Source organism: Fukomys damarensis, unplaced genomic scaffold (genome assembly GCF_012274545.1).
Source record: "Fukomys damarensis isolate Sample0158 unplaced genomic scaffold, DMR_v1.0_HiC HiC_scaffold_38, whole genome shotgun sequence".
Classification (NCBI taxonomy): domain Eukaryota; kingdom Metazoa; phylum Chordata; class Mammalia; order Rodentia; family Bathyergidae; genus Fukomys; species Fukomys damarensis.
In genome coordinates, this window is record NW_022900950.1 from 77,086,468 (window position 1) to 77,108,197 (window position 21,730).

General features: G+C 37.7%; 1 protein-coding gene across 9 annotated transcripts in view; it reads right to left on the bottom strand.

Annotated features, from left to right (window-relative positions):
- Positions 1-21,564, bottom strand: part of Gria2 (glutamate ionotropic receptor AMPA type subunit 2) — a 128,135-nt gene extending 106,571 nt beyond the window's left edge. For 5 of the 9 annotated variants that reach the window (XR_780981.3, XR_780980.3, XR_780979.3 and 2 more), the window contains exon 1: positions 21,466-21,561. Coding sequence is in view for 6 of the 9 variants with exons in the window: in XM_010627956.3 (XP_010626258.1) it covers positions 21,466-21,490 (25 nt within the window). In the remaining 3 variants the exon portion in view is untranslated. Of the gene's footprint in view, positions 1-16,346; positions 16,381-21,465 lie in introns of those variants that run through there. The other 4 variants (XM_010627957.3, XM_010627958.3, XM_033760027.1 and 1 more) reach the window with 3 other exon arrangements.
- Between the last annotated feature and the right edge of the window lie 166 nt (positions 21,565-21,730).

Consider the following 21,730-nt stretch of genomic DNA (forward strand, 5'->3'; position numbering starts at 1 on the left):
ACAAGCAAAAGCATTGGTATCATCTGCACAAATTTTCAAAAACTGGAAAAGCCAAATAATGTCTTGAGATTTTCTTGCTATTGTGGTACTGGGGATCTCATGCTGAGCTGAATCCACAGCTTCCCCCTCCTCCCACCATTCTTTGTGAGACAGGATCAGTAAGTTGCCCTGGCTGGTCTTGAACTTGAAGTCCCAGAGTGCTAGGACTTCAGATGTGTGCCACCAGTTAGTTACTATTGTGAAATTGTTTTGATTTTATAAACCTTCTTCTATGGCCTCAGTAATCAACAGAACTTTTACTTAATTCTTTAAGGATCACTGAGGAGAATAAAAAGGTCCTGCCCTAGTGTTACTACTGGTGTGTTAATCTTTAGAATAAATGAGTATAAATTTTGCTGAATTTCTGTCCCCATAATTACAAGCAGTGAAGAATCTCACAAAATGGGCAGTTTATTACAGTAGTGTTAACCATTAGCAGTATTATTTCAAGGCCATTCATCTCTGCTGCTGCTTCTTTATTAGAAAGATATGCACCTTCATTGGTTTGTAATCCATTCATGTCAACCCTAATAGTCCACATCAGCAGGCTGTCATCAGCAAGAAAAATGCACTAAAATTTTAAAACTAAAGAAAGTGATAGAAGACTAAAATATGTCTTAAGGTAGAATTTTTAACTGAGCATAATCCAAAGAAAACTTTTATTCTGTAACTGAAGAAGTGGGTGAGCAAAGGGCTAAGACTTTTCTAGAAAAATAAACGTTAGTTGGGTCTTGCTATGCCCTTCTCAGGGTACTAGTGTTGCATCATTTCTCTTACAATGAGTCACCCTGTCAGAAAAAATACTTACAAAGGCTGTAAATACTTTTCAAGATATATTCCATGGCATTTCCCATTTCTATAATTCACCGTATCTCTTCACACAATGCTACAAGTTTGACTCCTCCTCTTTCTCTCCCCACCCTCATTACATTCCTTGTTTAAAATAACAAAAATTTTAAATAGAAAACTTGAAGATAGTTAAGATTTCTTGATAGGCTCCATGATGTATCAAAGCCAAGCAATGTAGACATCAAATGATTACTTTTCCTTCTTCATCTTGTACTTCTAGAAGACTTGGGGGATGAGACAGAAATATAAAGGACAAAACAGGGACAAGGGAAACCGGAGAGTAGGCCAGACTCTCCCTTACTCCTTCTGGTGACTGTGCCATAGCTGAAGGCGTGAAGTGAGGAGGAGGCTTACTCTGCACTTAGGAAGACGATTTTATGCAGACACATACAGTGAAGATTCTCTTACTGTGCATCAAGGTTAGCATCCTTTACTTGATTTGTTACATTTGCTAGGGTAGGAAAGTGTCTTCCTGACTCACAGTCGGTTTGAACTTGTTGGTGGAGTTGCTTATGTATTCTTACGTTGGTGTCGCCTTTGCCTTCTTACGTTAGAGGGGTGGGACCCACTGAAATGCTCAAATCTACAGAGCGAAGAAGCAGGGAGAGCCTGGATGTTTAGCACATGTATCACCCAGGTGAGAAACAAGGCCCAGCATCGCATCAAGAACGAGCCTGCACCCATATAGCCTAGGACCAATACTCACCCTCCCAGAGTTCCAGGCTGTGTTCTTTCCTGGCAGTAGTCCAAGCCTCAGTCTCCTACAATGATTTGTATTTAGATGGATATCAACCTAGTAAGATCATTCAAAAAGTGAAGCGGTGTCACAGAACTCTTATGTTTGTACCTGTACGTTCTGGGAAGTAGCATCTCTGCGAGGAATGCAGTACTGAAGTAGCTGTGCCTTGAGCTTGCAGTTTGGGGGTGCAAATATCTATGTGCAAAAAGGGAGCCATTTGCCTCTGATTTCTGAAATACAGTAATTCTTAGCAGTCCCATAAATACATAATCCCTAGTCCCACTAACGGGTGGCTACATGAGCTAGCTTTAAAGTATCTGCAGGTCGTACACCCAGTTCTTTGAAATTTAAGCAATCAATAATTACTTCTACTAGGCCGCTGGCTCCAGCATGCCCACTGCTTCACTGCAAGGCTCAGGAACCATAAATGAAGACACAAAAGCCACTGGCCTTAATATGAACATGGTAGTTTTCTTTCACAATCTCTAGGTCCTTGGTATGTGGAAAATGGGAAAGCAGTCTGTAACAATTACGCCCGAGTATATTCTTATCATCTGCAATGAGTTCAGCTCTATACTGATATTCCAAGCCAACCAATACAAATTTTAAATACAACCCTACTCCCAACAAAACTGAGATCGAGCGGAGTGTAGGACTGAATCATTCACTGAGTGCATACTTCCGGACCCTGGGCACTTTGTCAGGCAGGTGACTGTTGAACTAGAGGTACAAATCTGACTCTTAATGTCACTGTTCACTGAGTCACCTTGTCTTTCCATAAATGATGTCTACGTGTTAAAAATCATTACATAAACCATCACTAGAGCTCTTCCAGCTTTCACAAGTGCACAGTTTTGCATCATGGTTGAAACAGTCGGGAAGATCTGAAGACACGAGGACAGTGAAGGTTAGGAGGCTCTAGAAAGGCTGCACAGTGGATGGGAATCTGCAGTCTGGTGCCAGAGGATGCATCTGAACTCTTAAATAGTAAGAGGAGAGCAGACAGCGTTCCATTTAGGGTGTCCAGGGACATTACAATGACTTGGAAAGTGCATAAAGTATCTCCTTGGAGTCCAGATCCCTTAAGAGGAGTCTCTAATCCTTTAACACAGTTTCTGGCAAATAAGAGGAACTCAAAATATATATGGGAGAAAGAAAAAAAGAAGAGAAATAAAGGGTCAATACTACGTCTGAGAGTGAGTAACGTTAAAGCCATTCGTTTGCTACAAGAACACCACGTGACTTCCCAATGAGGCTCATCACTACATTGTGCATGTCTGTTGTATAATCCAGGGTCAACTCTAACAGTGGGCTCCAGAAAAGTGTAAATCCTATGCCTGCTTCTTACTCCCACTCCCCCAGCCCACCTCTGCACACGTGAGTCTCTGCGCCCCCACTCTGGCTTGAGGCTCCACCCCCTTTACATCACCACTGAGCCCCAGGCCCGGCAGCCCCAGTAGCAGTGCTGTCCCCAGTGCTTGCGCAAGCTGTGTGTTCCCTACCTCCCTACTCAGCCCTGCAGGCAGGAGCTCCAGGGACACTGCTAGCTTTGTCCTACTGTGTGCTTTTAAATGTGACCAAACAGCAGTGACCATAACCTGAACCTCTGGCCCTCATATCCACCGTGTACCTTCTACATTTGAGATGCACTTCTAGGAACTCAGCCTGATTTATGAGCCCATAGTTATAACAACCTCTTTTCTTCTAATCCCATTTTCACACAAAAAAAGAAAGCATTTCCCAGCTTCATTAATCATGATGATCTCTGCAATTACTAAAACCATGTAGTATGCATATTTGGGGATACACTGCATTCCATCTTCACCTCTTTAATGTGTTTGTCTTCTCTTCCCCATAACATGGTAACAGACTGCTGGAAGAAGGTCACTTCAGGATTTGCTTCCAAAGATTGCCTGGCACAAGAGTAGACAAGAGGAAGACACCTGGGCACACGGTGCTGATTCCATAGAGGCTCTCGGTGACACTGTGGACCCCAAGTGTTACAGACGTTCTTTCTCTTGTACACCAGGCCAATAAAAGGGATAGACAAGAAAAACCTTCCCATCTACTGAAAGAAAATAAACCAAAACATACAAAATATCCCTGCAAAAGAAAGCAGCCTTCGATTTTTATGTTACTTTTATAAAAATATAAGTATAGAAATTCAAAATGCAAACAGGAAATGAAAAGTAAAATTTAAACTTAATATACAGTATTTTATATGAGAGCATTAAAGCATATTTTCCAAGACACTGAAAGCAGTCAAAAAATAATTACTCGGTATTTAAGTAAAGAAACAGCAGCTCATCAGTTCAAAAGTAAAACTCTCTACAAAACTATATAAAGAACATTAAAATATAAAACATCCTCTTAACTTCAATATATACCATTCTAAAATATAATAAGATACCCAGCCCATTTCCACTTGAGGGTAAAACCTGACTAGTTTCCAAATTTAATTTGTAAAAAGCAAACCAAACTCAATAAATCTGATGTCTATTCTACAGTCTATGGTTGGAATCAGCAGTTATTACAAAAGTATAAAACTGAGATAGAAGTAACCTAATTACATCACTAAAGTGCATATTAAATTATATATATGAAGGTGTTAATTTCATATAATACTTATAAAAAATAAAACTATGCAGCAAGAAAAATTCATTTACTGAGTGTGATTCTTCTGAAGCAGGTATGTAGCAAAGCATTTTTATAAAGCTGTTATCACATTTTTCAAATTTCACAAATAAAGTCATTAAGTCCAGGCAAGGCTGATGAGCTTCTCCTACATCCGATGGTGACAACAATAAGCAGCAGAGTTAGAATCACTAACTAAATACAGTAATGATGAAGGAGAAAATAAAAATCAGCATTCATTCCAAACTGTCTACGGAATGCATGGAATCAATACAGTGAAGTTTTCCCCAAAACTAGCTATGCAAGAGCACTGGAATATATTCACGAGGAAATGAATTGTCTTGAATTACTTTTTATACTATCAAGATTAACCAGAAATTGTTACTACTGCCCTCATTTTCTGTTTACTGTTTTGTTTTTGAGTCAGGCCACGCTGGTCTCAAACTTCCAATTCTCCTCCCTCAGCCTTCCAACTGCTGAGACTACAGGCGTGGGTCACCATTCCTTTTTTCTTTTAATAAGACAACCCTGGGATGAGATCATATATCATGAGAAAAACACGTCAGAGAATGAAGTTGGGTTATGGGAAAAGCCTAATAGGTGAGCTCCTTTCTACAAAGAAAAGATGGTTCATTCACTGCCTTCAATTCTACAGACTCCTCTCAAAGAAGCAGACCTTTGTTGTCTGTTTTTTGGAGAGCTGGCTAAAAGAAAGGAAGTTAAATCACAGCAGGAATAAATTCAGTTAGGCATAGGGCACACTTCTTGGCAAGAAGAGTTACTCTGTGATGAAATGGTCTATCGTGACATCTTTCTTCCTAGAAACTATTGGCAAAACACGAGTACTTTATTGCCTTTCTTATTAGCATGGTGTCTACCCTGAAGTCCCAAGGTTCTGATATCTTATGAATAGATTTCATTTCATGCACACTTCTAACAATATGAGGAAGCTTCCTTTAATCTTGCAATTATGGTATCAGGATTTAGCAGTTACCTCAAAAGGTGTTCTAAATACACTCAGAAAACACAAATATCCTAACAAATCAGAGAGAAGAATAAAGGCACCTGTCCTCCGCTTGGACTGTACTCCTCTGAGTGACATGAACTTCAAGTCTATTATCACCTGGATAAGGAGAAAATGTAAGCATGGGGTTCTTTCACAAGGAAGTTAAAGTCCATTCTGCAGACAAAAATTGAACTGGACAGCGTCAACAAACCCCGAAGTAAGCAGACAGTGCCACCTTCATTTCTGCCTGCAAATAAAAACAATTGTTCAACGTGAATACTAACAGAAGGGTGTGCAGCTCCCTTGGAGGATCCACATATTCAAAGCAGCCACTTTGCTCAGGCCCACCGACCCTTACCACTGTGTGAAAATACCCCACTCACTGTGCCTAGATGTGTTCTCCTCTATCAGACAAAGGGCATTTCGAAAATGAGGCTCTCCCTCGTATTATATTACGTAGGGCAGTGCAGACAGGTCTGAAGATGATCAGATTTAAGTTCACGTTTCTCTCCATCCAACTAGAATGGAGACTGCTCACTGAGCTGGTGACATGGTCACAAGATCTGCACTCCTCACACCTGTCCTGTGCCTCCAGAGCCCAGCGGGAAGTGAGGACTCACAGGCCAGGCCTGCTGGCCCAAGGTACTCCACGTCCCCGAAATGAAAATTTTGGAAGTCAAAGCCTGTAGATTCATTGTTTAGAAAACAGTTTCATCAACGGGTAAGGGACAAACTTTGCAGACTGAGTTACAGTTTACCTCAAGGATCAGCAGCCTACTGTCTTCAGGGCAACTCATGATACAACAGATTTTACGTCCGTGTAAACTTAACAATTACCTGCTGCTCTTAGGACCTCCTACAGGGCTGCTAAGATCATGTTCTGTCTATGCAAAACATAAGGGAAACCTAAATCCAAGCAACAGAATATACACTGTCATCCTGAAATGATTTTGAGAGTCTGGAAATTGTTTTTTGCTTCTTCGCAATGAATATTTTTGCCGATGTTTGCTTTGATGAAGATAAGATGTTAAAGAGCTCAGATCTTTCCATCACTCTATTTTTTACCTTTCTGTCTGAATTGCACATAGATTTTGAATTTACATAAATCAGAACACATGCTGCTAATCCTGGATTACAGAGAACTGTGTGTCTGCCTCCACCCATCTTTCTGCCTCCTTTTGCCTCCCCTCGGCTCACAGGCTTCCTGTCACTCACCGCCCCACATGTGCTCTTTCATTCCAGCTCTGGGTATTTCCTGTTCCCTCTGCCAAAAAAATCTCTGCTTCTCTAACTCTTCACCTGTCAGCTGGTTCTCATCTGCCTGCCCTCAGATCTCAGCTACTCAAGAAGTCCTTCCTCATCCAGGCACCTGCACTACCTCCTGCATCCTGTCCTACACCCCATTGATTCTCTTCAGACACACGTCACCTATAGTTCTCTGTCTACTGGCTGATGATCCCTGACCCCAGCAACTTCTGTGAGGGCTTCCATGAAGATCACATCTTTCTGGTCTTCTTATCCAACATCTCCTCAGTGCTTGGCACCATTCCTCACAGGAGACAGGATGAGAACTGAATTCCCGTAGCATGTAGACGGATAGACATCTCAATTCCTGGTCCAATGAGGGGCACACCAGGTCCAGATCTCCACAAAGACACCCCACACACACTTTGACGTTTGGTCTGCTCTTTGGCATTCTAACTTGCTAATTAGAAGGCAGGTGAAAGTAAAGCAGGAAAAAGACCTAAACTAGAACAATACAACACACAAATTATCACTGCCTAGGTGCCTGAAAAGACCTCAACATTTTTCATTGTCAGGGCACCTTAAAGACCTTTCCCATGGAGGAGACATTCACTAAATAAAATAAAAATAAAGTAAAATGTTTCATCCTTCTACTGTGCTATGGTGACTTTAGTGTATGATGGTGAAGATTTTAATTTCCTATTTCTTCCACAGTTCAAATTCTGATTCAGATGCAAATCCAAAGTGAATTTGCTTTTGGATTGTGCTTTTGGGCACAAATATTTCAGAGCAAGGTGAAATCCTTTAAACTCTACCAGATTACTAAAATTTAGAAACTTTCAGGCAGGCACACAAAAGTACCAAACATTTACTTCCCACCACGTTTTCCTAGCCTAAGGCTGGCGTGGGGGATAAGAACAGGAATCGAGAAAACCAAAATCAACATGTTCAGGAATACAGTCTCCAAATTAAGAGTGAAGAGGAACTCTAAGCTGACAGGAGCGCAGCTGTCTGACAAAAAGGACATCGATTTCAAAGTGCAGAGAAGGAGAATGTTCCAGCTGAGTGCTGTCCAGGCACAACGTGGAGGAAGGACGCATCAGCAGAAGAGGACAATGACTGTTGTATGACATAAAGTTACTGATCAAATGGAAAGCAAAATGAACAGAAATCCCAAAAGATTTTTTTTAATCTGTGTGGAAAGATGTCACTGAGCCTGCAGGTGTGCTAAAGCCTCCTGAAGGTATTTGGCAATTTCAAATGTCAGAAAAGAAAACCAGCAGTAAACTCGACAACTCAACCACAGCATAGTACTTGGCTCTGAAGTCGGTCTCTTGGTCATACATAATTGTGCACATAATACTGATTTTTCAACTTTTAAAGCAAACTTTGATATAAATTATATGGATGCAGAATATAAATATTCTCAAATTTGACTCAGAAATCTCAGAAAGGTCAATAATAAATTGTGCAGTTGTAGGACATCTATGAATGTCAAAATAGTTTTAAGTTTACAGTACTAATTATAATAAAAACAACAGGAGCAAACTTAACAGTGTGATTACATAACCACTAGACTAGCAGAGGTGAGTTTTTATTTTGTATTTTTTGTATTATTCTAAATTTTTAAAGATTGGTTTTATTTCTTGTGCAACCAGGATTTTGCTCAGAAAGATTTTGCCTATACCTATATCTTCCAGAATTTTACCTATTACGTCTTCCAGTGCAGTGTTTCTGTTCTAATGTTTAGATCTTTGACCTATTTTTATTTTAATTTAGTTTGTGCAGAGAGCTACGCATCTAGCTTCAACCTTCTGCAGTTACATTGGAGGGAAAATGTCCCAAAATAAATAAAATCTGAAGCAATAATTTTTAAAAAACAATCCTGTGAAAAACTGAAGGAAAACCATGAATTAGGGCAAATAATGAAATAGGAGTTGATTTGCAAAGACTAATACTTTTGTGACATTGCTGCTATTCATCCACATATAGTCTCCTGTCCTGGACACAAGAAGGCTCAGTCTCACCTTGCTTGAAGTTGGGTGGCCGTGTCTGTAAGTCAGTGACAAACAGCTGACATGGTACAGTCCGAGCTGAGCAGAAGCATTAAACTGTCATGTGTGCAACTGTCTATTTCTCTCCATCTTCCTCTGCCATTGTGATGGTGAATAAATAAACTCATTCAGTTTAGTGGGAAAAAATGCCAAGATACAATGAAAACTAGGCAAAGCCCTCAATAAATTACTTATGAACAATGCAAATGTATAATAATGAACAGGAGGCATTTATACAAGAGGATATTTTTAACTGTCAAATACTTAAGGACATTTTGAAATGCTAACGACACTGAGGATCTGAGAGAAGAGACTGTTCACACACTGTTGACAGGATTCCAAGCAGGCACCAATTTATTATATGAAAAGCATTTAACTAAATGATACATGGCCTTTGTACAGTAATCGTATTTCAGTTATCTGAAATGAGGAAAGACATACTCTATGTGGAAGAGATTTCATTTGCAGCAATATTTTACAATGGATAAAAGAACTCAAAAAAGCAAAAACTAAAGATAATTAAATTATCTGCATAAATACTATGAAGCTATGAAAATTTAGCTTGCAAAGGCTTTAACATCATCAAAAAATGGTTCAAGTAAAACATTAAGTATAGAAAGGTTTGGAAAAGAACATACATAAATATTATCAACTAATTATTTGAGGGGTACAATTATGAAGGTTATTTTTGGGGGGAATTTGCAGTTTTTCTTCTGTAATATGTTATTCTAATAATTAGGGAGACTATTCTAATCAGAGTTTTTTTCTGGAACAAAAGACTGGGAGGAAATATGAGTATGCCAGTGATTACCAAATTTTTAATTTTTTGTTAAAGGTTTTGCATAAAAAAATTATTGCGGCTCTGCTGATGTAAGCTCATTTTCTTCAACGAAACAAAATTCCTCTATTTCACAAAAGATGCACTAAAATATAAAGACAACTAAAGCCTTCCAGAAACTGAATGAAATGTATTGCCTTATATTATATTAAAAGTTAAAAACTTCCCCACTTTAATTCTTATGAAAAAGCAAAATTGCTAGAGAACATATTTAAAAGCCCTTTGCTCACCTGTGTCTCTATCATGAAACTCATATTAAATTCATCTTTCCAAAAAATGAAATAGCTAAAGATTTATAAATGTTCCTGATATTGGACAAAAAATACACAATTCATGTCTTGCACCATAACAGGAACACAAAGCATTCACTGATGCAAATAACTCTTTAGCATTTTATGTAGCATTTCAGTTTAAATAAGATGTATGCAATAAATAGCTTGATACTTAGCTTTAGGTAGAACACATGACTGGTTTTCAAGACAAACTATGGTGTAAACAGCGTCTTAGTTATAAATAAATCTGAGTTCCTCCATCTTTCTTTATTGTATATGGGCTATGGCCTTTAATTTTAATATTAATATTAAACCAAATATAATAAAAAACCAAATATAATCACAACCCAAAACTTAAAACTTGTCATAGGTTAAGAAATATGCGAAACTAACAGCTTATTTAAGTGATACTAGTGTTATGACATGAGCCAAAAAAAACATAATGAAATCTTTTATTTACCCCTCTGGGCTCAGTTAATGTTCAAAATGTGACATCCTCTTTTATTGATCTGAGACCCCACAGCACAAAAGCACAATTATGACAACAGCACTGCTTGGAAAACAAATATCTTGCATTTTTTCATTGATTTGCTTGTAATAGAGTTTTAATTGTTTATTTCATGTACTGGATAAATTCTATCTTTAACTCCTTGAGGAACTATGAACTTAAAAAGGAAAACTGGAAAAGATTTCATATAGATAAAGGGAAAATGGGTTTTTAGATCTATACTGTGACAACTGGTTTTCTTCATGATGTAAACATGCAAGCTAATTCTCTAATTTAGTATGTATGTCAAATAAAGTCAGACTCATCAAAAGTTTATTCTGAATCAAGAAGCCAGAATAGGATGGATATGAAATAAAATCATGGGCAGTTTCTTTCTCTTAAAACTTGAGTGGAAAAAGCCTTTCTGAACAAGGGACAAAAATCCTGAGGAAATACAACAGTCTCTAAATTTGAATAAATAAAACTTAAGAAGTATATACTGGTAAAAACTGTGAACTAAGATCACAACTGTGAAAAGTCATGGTCAGGTTATAAAAGCAGAGCACTGGATAAAATGGTTGCATGTCAAGTTACTTTGTGCACGTCTCTATAATAAACAAATAAACACAATAAATAACACCATGACCAGAGGGAAAACTAGGCAAAACTATGGCCAGGCTTATGCCTGGGCTTGTGCAAGTGCACATGTACATGTACACGCACACACGCACACACACACACAGTAAATGATATGTGCTCATTGTAAATTTAAGGATTGAAATTAGAATGGCAAAGATTTTAAAAGTTTATCAATGAGCACCACCAGTAAGAGTAGGCAGAAACAGGCATGCTCCTTTGCTCTACAAAGGATTATAAGTTGATATGTCTTCTTGCAGAGCTAGCAAAATTGTAAATGTAGATATTTGCCTGTAAGTTATTTAACTCATAACAGTACATTCTAAAACCCAGCTGACCTAGATGAATGACTTCTACTTTTTCTGTAATGATACTGTACCCATTAATAATTTCCAATACGGAAGATTCATCTTCTTGTCACTTTAAACATTACCAAAGGGATGCTCTTAGAACGGAGTGCAATAAAAGTCTGAGGAAGAAAGATAAGGAGAAGGAAATCCTCAGGTAAATCCTTGCTGCATAAGACAACACATACACTGGAAACATTCCAGAAATAAGCATTTTACTTGTATCCAGTCTATTCCACTTCAGGCCCAAGTCCAAAGTCATCAATATAACTTTTCCCATAAACATACAGATGTGTTCAGCAGACTCATTTTTACCCAAATTCTTACTACATTACATTAAAGAGCTCAAGTGACTGGTGTTAGCTGTACTATGGGAGAGCATCAGAATAACGAGAGTCAACACAAAATGAGACCATGAATAATTTTTAAAGCAGGGCAACCTTACTTTTACTCATTGACAACATACATGTTCCCATCTCTGTTTCCCAAAGCAAGTAATTCTGGGACAAGTGATTATCTGAAAACTTTTTTTTTAAACCTTCCAAACCTTAAACCAAATGAGAAATAGGCAGAGTCCTTTTATTCATCCTGGGCAAGGAATTTGCAAAGATGATGAAAGACTAACCAAAGGCAAGATGCAGACAGCTAGACCCCAGGTAAGAATTGCAATTAACGTGGCCCTTGTTTAATGTCATCCTGCCCATGGGAACTATGTGTGATCATTGTTCCTGCTCATGTACTGATGGTGGAAGCAGCCACTGAATAATGTCACCGCACGTGTTCACAGTAACTGTTCACCCACACATACAGTACCTTACTGTAGGCACGATTTACAGTTCTTACTCTTTATCTACTGAATTGTTTTTTGTGGGGAGGGTGCTGTGGATCACAACACACAAAAATTCTGTAAAGTACATGTGTTCACCAGTTTTCTAAAAAGGATGACAAAGTCCTACTTTCTAGCGTTAGCTAGAATGTTTGTGTTAAAATACTATTTTGAAAAACTTCTAGGCAAAATCTACATAAATTTGGAGCAGCTTAGAATAAGTTAGGTATAATCATTCAACTTACTCCATAGAGTTTGCAGAGCAACAGTGAAAAGTGGTTTAAAAAATGGTTTTTACTACATAAATATAAAATAGTAAAGTATATCATCTCTGCGAAGGCAGGAGCTCTCATCTCATTCTCCTCCCTCATTCTGAGCCCAGGTCCAGGTCCCGGTAAAAGGTGGATATATGAGGAAGAAGGAAATACCAGGATCTTTGTGACAAGTTAACCGTCATCTATGTTGTCGCTTAATAGCCCCTGTAATGATATCAGGTATGCTAAGCAAACCAACCCTGACCTCACAGACCGAAACACAAGCCTGTACCATCGGGCTACTACTTATGCTCCAACCTGCTTCTGCCTATGTCCTCATGTCTTCATTTGAACAAAATCAGCTTAATTCATTAGACCAAGAAGACATTGGGAACCTGTCATGTGATCAGCTAGGCACTAACTCAAATACGTTCCTGAAAGATTTCCTAAGGCTAAATTGATCCACATCTTAAAAGGGAGAGGTGAGCAACAACGGGTGTATTGCTCTTCTGTGTGAAGGTGAGCCTCTTGGCTTTTCACATCACCCTCACACTGCAAAGCCCTGAACAATAGCTTATGGGACTTATGGAGTGTATTTTGTTAGGTTCTCCTGGGTTTCCTGTCCAGATACACGAACAGGAGGAAAACCTTCCTAAAAGAAACAAGAAATGCATTTTGGTCCACTGTCCCTCATGCAAGTGTCCTTAAAACCTCTACAAAGATCATGACAAAAGAAGTAACAATAAAACTTTTGTGCTTGGCCAAACATGGCTTGTGATGTTTGATGATTACTGAATATCTTCCAAACAATACTGGAATCTATGAAGCCTTGCTACCGAGTGGAAACTCAGACACAGATTAAGCAACAGGTCCAATATCACAGATCTAGTAGCAGAAGCAGAAGGCAGTTCCAAGTGCAGATACTTAAGCAACGCTTTCCCACGACCAGCCTACAAACTGCAAAGAATCAAAGATATTTGTCTTCACAGAAAAAATCCTTGAGTATTCTTCACGAATATGGTAACTCTCTATCTGTCCCCTGAGATATAAAGCTGAGCTCTTTATTGTCCTTCTTGTCTAAGGAATGAAACTGTGTGTGTCTTTTTGATATCCTGTTCTAGATTTTTGCTTACATTTTGAAAATTTCTTCTATATATGTAAAATAGTAATAATACCATAAAAAGTAAGACTCTGGAACAAAATAAGAAAAACTATAAATTGTGAAAGCACTTAGAAATTAAATATGAAAAAGGATTAAAATTCTTCCAACAAGTGGAACATAAAATACAGATAAAGAAAAATCGTAACATAATTTGAAGTGTATTTCTCAAGAAAAACTAGCAAAGCACACACACACACAGAGACATACACATGCATGCACACACACTTGCAGAACTTTCTTTGCCTAAGTTTTGCTTTAAGAAGAGATGCGGGGGCGTGGAAAGACCTTCCCCGCTGTGCAGAACTGTAGGAGCTATTCCTGCGGTGTGTGGACAGGAGAGAAAAACGGCACCTTTAAGTCATCTGTAACGCATAATAAATAGCTAGCATAAAGCTCTTGAGAAATATGCTTCAGAACCCCACCATAAAAATATAAGTGTGATATTTTCAAGTATTTTGATGAAACTAAACTTCCACACAATATAATCTTATTTTTCAAAGAAATTACTCATTTTTTGTAGTTCAGTCTTAAATTGTCTGCTGAGTAATTTCTTGAATTGGTAAAAAAATTTAATTGATCAAAAAACTTACATATAGTTTGTGAATTACTACTAATTTATTAAATATTCTCCAAAGATGTCCTACTTTTAAATATATCAGATTGCTTTCAAATTTTATAGTTTTTGATATTTTTAAATTACAATATTTTTGCCTATTTAACACTTACATTGTTATTTGCATAATAAACTGGAGCACATCACTGATAGCATTAATCAGAACACAGCCTTCTCTGTCCAGACAGAAGCCCAGCAAGAGGGCTCAATCAGTTGTAGAAGGGGCTACCAGATCTCAGGGAGCCCAAGCAAAAGGCTATGCCAAAACGGTCATGCTCCCCATGAAACTCACTGTCCTAGTCTGTTCCATACTATGCTTTTATACATAATGTTTTCCAAAACTTTTCTGTTATTACTGGGTTATACTTTTGAGGAAGCCGTTTATTAGCCCAGAATGATAAAGTACCTTCAATTTTTCTTTTCACCTAAGAAGTGGACATATTGCCTCTGTTCCTTACCTACATCTGGAAATAGTGAATTTCTTCTAAAATGTGTTACAATATTATGATACGAATTCATTCTTTTGTAACAGCTCGATGCTAATACAGAAGACTAGTCACTGATGTGCTAGACAGTAGAAAGAGCAAGTCAAAGAGAAGGAAAGGGGGTGAAGGGAGGAAAGACTGCATCAGGAGGGAAGGAAGGCAGGAGGGAAGAAGAGTGGGGAGAGAGAGAACAACTTCCCAGTTTTAACTTCCAAAAGCCCTGCCACATGGACAAATTACAATGATTCCTCAGAGGTTTTTTTCCCCATGGTCTTTCCTCCTTACTTCAAGGCATCTGGTAATTTCAATCCACAGAGACAAAAATTATTTATTCTTACTCTGAAAACTCCGAAAATATTTATTTCAACATATACAGTCTATCCTCCTACTCCTGCATAAGAAATAAAATGCCCATAATCAAACTACTAAAACATTCTTACCACAAGGGCCTGAGTGTTAATACTAGAGAGATTGTGAAATGAATGCTAAATCCAAAACACAGCTGTATTTTCATGTGGACATCTAATATTAGCCACAAAATGTTTATGGGCCAAGAAGTATATGAGTTTCAATTAAACTTATGCTGGAGCTTGTAATGACTGATAATAGCCCATATTCTATTACAGAGATAAAGATAGTATTCCACTATATTTTAAAAATATTCCTAAAATATATTCAGTTTGTATAAACATATTTCTCTCATTTATATCAATATAATTTGAGTATTAATAAAAATTACATTAAAATATTTACATTGCCTAAAACACAGTAACATCATTAGGACCATAAAGCAATACTCTGGTGTTTATTTTATGAAGGGAAAAATAAGAGTCATAGAAACAACACCTTGTTCATACTATAATGGGCAAACTAAAATGTAGGTCATTCTTTTTTTTTTTTTTTTTTTTTTTTTTTTTTTTTTTTGGTACTGGGGATCAAACTCAGGACCTTGTGTGGCAACAGTGAGCTACATCCCCAGCTCTAGGTAATTTTTTATTTCAACCAATTTGTGTTCATGCTTTACATCCTGAAATAATTATGAAAATGGAGATATTAATATAGCATAAACTATATACAACTATAAAGTAAAATTCTTAAGAATCCAAAAAATAAACTAAAAAGTATGCATGTCATTTGAGAAATGTGAAAAGATATGACAATAACCATCCAAGAGACAGTCAATTCATGAATTATTTCTGTAGGATGAATCTAGTATCTCCCAAACCTATTTGACTTTTTTAACTGAAAACAACTGTATATTTCACTACTCTAAATTTTAAAATTGTCTTCAGGATATAACATAAGAGCAAGCACTTTGGACTACTTTTCCAATAATATGTTAATCTGTAAAAAAAATACAATAACATGGTGTTTTACCACATAGAAGTTATCAATAGAATGCAAAGAAGGTAAAGCAAAATTATTGGACAACAAATCAATACTTCAGGCATATATACCAAAAAAAGACACACACACACACACACACACACACACACACACACATACACACACACAAAATGATTATACATCAATGCAAACAGGGTGGGGACTGTAAGAAACGAGGTCTACAAGCATTTCATTTTCACATACCCTATAAAAGTAAAGACAGTAAGTCTTAATTCTATGTATTTTATACAAAACTTACTCTAAAGGAATTAATACAGGCATGGCAATGCACACCTGTAATCCCAGCACTCAGGAAGCTGAGGCAAGATGCTCTAAAGTCTGAGCTCAACCCTAGAAATTAAGCAACTTAGACTAAAATTAAACATCTAGTAATACCGGGGAACACACACACACAGGAGTTAGAACAGAAAACTGGGGTGTATAACATCCAGGCTGGGGCAAGGATGGACTTACTAAGATGATTTTTGGTCATTCAAAGAACATGCATAGTTCCATTCCAGGCAAATGTAATTTTGAAGTAGAAGTTGAGCAAGATACATGAAGTCAGCATCCTCATGCCGGAGTCTGGTTTTCAGACCTCCTGCAACACTGCTTTCCCATCATCCTTATCGTTAGTGTTTATATAGACTTCTTAAATGTCTATTGTACATGTAGTCAGCAGATCGTTTTACAATCTATAAGTGAGGCTTACAGAGAAAGATAACAACTCTAAACATACAGAGCCAGTAGATGAAAACAAAAAATAAACATATGATTCCTCCATCTAAACATGATTTGAGGTAGGTCCCAAGTAGAGAGTTTGTTTTCTTTGAAAAGTACAGCATAGGCAAAGCTATGACTTTAAGAAATAACACAGCACAGCAAAAAGTCTATTAAAATAAACTGATTTGGGCCTCAGACTTAGCTCAGTGGTTCCGCTGCTTGCCTTGCAAGCACAAGGACCTGAGTTCAATTCCCCAGTACAAAAACACAAGTGTAAAATAGGTCTAATAGTAGAGCAATTCTGTAGTTCCTCGAGGCACTGGGAATTTATCAAGGTTTTGTGAAGGACATAAAGTCAACAGCAGCTTGGCTTTGCCTTCAAAAAGACCAAGTTTTATGTCCTCTTTAAAAGGGTGGGGGTGGTACACACCTGTAATCCCAGCACTGGGGCAGCTGAGTCAGGAGTTCTACCAGGAGTTCGAGGCCAGCCTGAGCTATAAAGTGAGTCTAAGGCCAGCCTGAACTACACAGCGAGAACTTGCTTCACAAAGCAATAAACCCCAAATCATTTATTCTCCTTGGTAAGATTTATAATATTCCCATTTACCAACCAAAATTATCAAATATAGTAAAACATTTTAAATTGCATAGGAAAACAACAAATCCACTGCAAGATCAACATTCATTTTCAAATTAGTAAAAGCTGCCTTGAAAAACACTGATGTTTAAAGTTTTTGTGACAATGACTATTTTGAAATTGTAACTTTGAGTTCAATAGCTTGTTAGTCAACTGTGCTGAAGAAATAGACCCCTATGAGGTTTGACATTTATTTAGATCACTAAAGACCTCAGAAATTTACATTAACAATTGCCATAAGAGAAGAGTTAATATGGTAGTGGAATTTGGACTAGCTTCAGGAGAATGCAGTTTAAAAAGAGAAGAAGTACAATCCACTGGGAGATCATTAGCAACCCAATCGCATGTTTAAAACTAATATATTAGCTTTTACCTGAGCACTTAAAACAGTTTTTGCAAAAAAAAAAAAAAAAAAAGTTCCCTACTGAAATTTAGATTTTATTTCCTGTGGTAGCATGTGCTCTGCAGCCTAAGTCCATTTGTGGACTTTTTTAAAAGAGAGAGAAGCAAAAGGAGGAGAAAAGGAAAAACATACTGTCTGAAAGCAGTTACACAGCAAAACATGCTGGTATAATTAGGAAACAACTGTTCTCAGCCTTTCTCAATTTTTTTCAAGGTCTGAATTAGTTTGAAAGTTTAGAGAGTTACTGACGACATCCTGAGAGAACTCAAGATCCGTGTGAGTCAGCGCTGGCTTGTGGTCCTGTCAGCACAGTGCGCAGAGCGCGCACAGCGCTGCAGGCTGCTGTGCCACGGACTTGCTCAGGGCCTCCTGAGTCAGCAGATTCGGGTGGACCAGACTTGCGTGGGAATCTCACAGTGACAGGATCTTCCTAACTCAAGCTTTCATGGTTTCATAATCCATTTTAATTTACACACGCAGTTTCGCTCATCCTGGAATGGTCTTTTTTAACCAATGATACTCTTTGCCACATTTCTGGCATATTCATCCTTTTCTTGAAATTCTTTTGCGATAAGTGAATAAAAGGTTAACTACAAATAACCCAATAACAAATTATTAGTCTGATACCCAAAGAGCTATTTTTTTTTCCTACATCTCTAACTGAATGTAATTTAATGTTCATAACAGCAGTTTGTAAGGTATCGTGTTCTACTTGCATTTGTGGTTTTTTTCATACCACGAAGTCTTATCCTTGCCTAATAAGGTCCGATTTGATTTTGGTTTCAAGCAACTTTTATATATTAAACCCAGCAACTATAACTTTTAGTATATAACTCAAGAAAAAGGACAAAACACAATGCCCCTGACAATCTCTAAACTAATTCTATCACATTCGGGGGGGGGAGGAAATTCCGTTCTTGCAAAGTGCAATAAAGGCTTAGCAAATATCAAATAACTTAATAAACCACCTCAGTAATTCATGACTAAAATTCAATGGTGAATATATTTTAAAAATGATACCTAGAGAAATCAAGTTTTAAATCCTAAAAATGTTAGCTTTAGAATTCTTTCTCTTTTAAGAGTATTTATAATTTATGTAGATGTTAAATGTCTTTATAAGCTAAATTTATAAGAATTACTTTGAAAGTTATTTTGCAAATATATTTTATATGAATTTTCTTAAATTAGGTACCATTTATGTCTTTTAGTTTCTCTTTGTGTGTGTTTTGAAAGCACAACAGTTCTATGAAAATCAGTACTTTTTCCAACAACTCCATCTGCTGGCTTAGAGAAAAAGCAGATTTTTATTCACTGTTTCTTTAAATTTCATATTTTGTAATTTACTTCCTTTTATGGAATTTAAATATAAATTATTAAAGTATTGCTTTTTTATTATTAAAGTAATAAAAAATTTATTATTTTCATAAAATTCACATTTTTAATTGCTCTAATAAATTTATTGCATTCAAGAATTGCTAGAACACCTATACATCCTCATGTTAAAGTTCCTGGACAAGACAGGCTGAAGCTTCCAGCTGCCTTTAATGGACACCCCCGTCAGCCCACTCTCTCAGCCAACCGCCCAGTGTGGCACCTCAAGGCCCTGCAGATTGACAGCTGAACTGAAGCAAGGGGGAATTACACCCAGCATGGGAAAAGTGAGTTCTTTCTCCTTCAGATACAAGAGACTTCTCCAGACCTCATGGGGTGTAGAGCCCACACTGCCACCCTAATCACCCCTCAGCACAGACCAATGGGCAAACCAATCAGCTGTCAGCACCAAGGAGCCAGAGTCCAGTTTCATTTCCTCAGGGAGGGAGCAAGCACTCTGGGCCCATGAAGGGATGAAACAGCCTGAACATCCTCTCGTCTCTCCCTATTCCCTGTGCCCATTGTACCTAACACACCTGTACAATGACCTGAGGCAAGACAACCACTGTTAGGTGATGAAGCCCTTCCATCTCCAACTCCTTTGTCATTCTCATCAAAAACAAAACCAAAAACACAAAATTATTGGAGCACAGAAGGATGAGGTCAGAAAAAACTGAGTAGAAAGGGGGGAAAGAGTGGAAACGAGGGGCGAAGCATTCATTTATCCTCTGACTACTAGAGGACACTAACATTTATTGGAGGAGTGGACAAATGAAGGAGTGAGTAAATGAATGAGGCTCGAGGTCTACCAAAAACTCAAAGGCGAGACACAGATCCTCATCTCTATTTTCCCTAATTTTAACCCCTTTCCATTTTCTTATAATGACAGCTCTGAACAACAGTCAGAGGAAAAAAACCTTAATACTATTTCTGATAAATAAGAAAGGGAAGGAGGAAAGAAGGGAGAAAGAAAAAAGATAGAAAGATAGAAGTTGAAAGAAATGAAGACCAGACATTGAAAATCTATCTTTATGTTCACAGTTATTCATAGAAACTAAAGGGAAAAGGCAGGCACTTTGATTATGCCACTGTGACTATGTAAAACAAGGGTGTGGGAGCTCGGGTCTGTGCATGTAGTCATTTTACCTAGTTCAGAATAGAATTACTTCATTTTGTTTGCGTACACTTAACCCATTCAGTAAATCTCCTTGGATCTTTTACTCCATGCCAGCCACAACGTATCTAAATAAGTTCTCCTATCATAGGAATAAAATTAAATTAGTAAGCAAACAGCTGTGTTATTAAGTTATAAAACTCCACTTTTCTTGGTATGTAAATTTAATCCTGTGGGATTGTATGGCTTAACTAAAATGAAGAACAAGCTACCTTATAAGTATCAAATGATGATACATACTATTTAACAATGGAAATAGTATAAAATTTCCCCCATTTCTGAAGGAAGAGAGGAAAAGATGCTTTGGTCTTAACTGTCAACATGCTTGATTCTGTTACTTTCACTTTATCTAAGATGAATCATGGACTGCCTTGACTAAAACGGCGAGGAAACAAAGGATACAGCATTGAGAAAAGCCCCAAGCAGGAATTGGTCAAGATCATCTTGACAAATTTGATATTGGAGATTCCATCCACTTCTTTATGATTTTTGTGGTGGTGGTAGTTTACCTAATCACCCCTAAAGATTTAAACTAATTTTACAGTTTCTTTTCAGTGAAAAACAAAGGAAGGAAGGAAAGGAAAAAAGGGAGGAGGGGGAAGGAAGGGAGAGACGGAGGGAAAGAGAAGAAAGAAGGGGATTACAAAATGTATCCTCGACATTTTATATATCTGAAATTACTGATTGAATGAAGAAACAGTAACAAAATGAAGTGATCTGTTCAATTCAATGTCAAGTACAAAAAATTCTCCCTGGTACTCTGCAGCCATCAGTAAGATTGTTTATAACCCAGAAACTGCTGAGATTCTGAGTTCCCATGCTGTCACCTTTGAAGTGCATTTGGTTCCTCCAACTAATTTGTGTTAGTGTCCTAGAATAATAATCCATGAAAGTGCAATATCAGGATGTAAAGACATGGGAAAACATTTCTATTTCTGCTTCTGTTTCTGAAGGAAACAAAATCTGTAGATAAAATTAAATTTTGATATACCTTCTCAGAACTGTGGTCAAATGCATTAAATTGTGAAGTTACTTTTAAATAAATGAAATCTATGCACACATTACGTGAATGCATTGATTCTGTGAAAAATCAATGGCATTTAATGTGTTTAATATATGCATATTCTGGCCGCAGCTTACTTCAATAAAATTGATGTTTGGGGGGTAAAAATTTAAAAGTGTAGAGAATGAGGATCAAAATCTACCCAAACATGAGCCACAATGTCTTATTTTTATAAAACTCAGCACAGTAATTCAACATTTCCTGGCAACAACGAATATTCACTTTGTTGAGCGGTCACATCCGTCATCTTCTGAGGGAGCTGCTCTCTTATTTTTACCGACAGATGAGTGAACTTGTGGACCGCTGACCCTCTTCGGAAGCAGAGCTGTCAACAGCAGAAAGCCTGGTCTGCCCGGGAGTCTCGGGTTTCCCAAACCCTCGCCTCGGCGGCGCAGAGGACTGTGCCTGGTGGGCGGCGCACGCCATCGGACCCCCCGGAGGCTCTCGGGGAGCGAACCAGGGACTGCCGGACTCCGGCGGGCAAAGG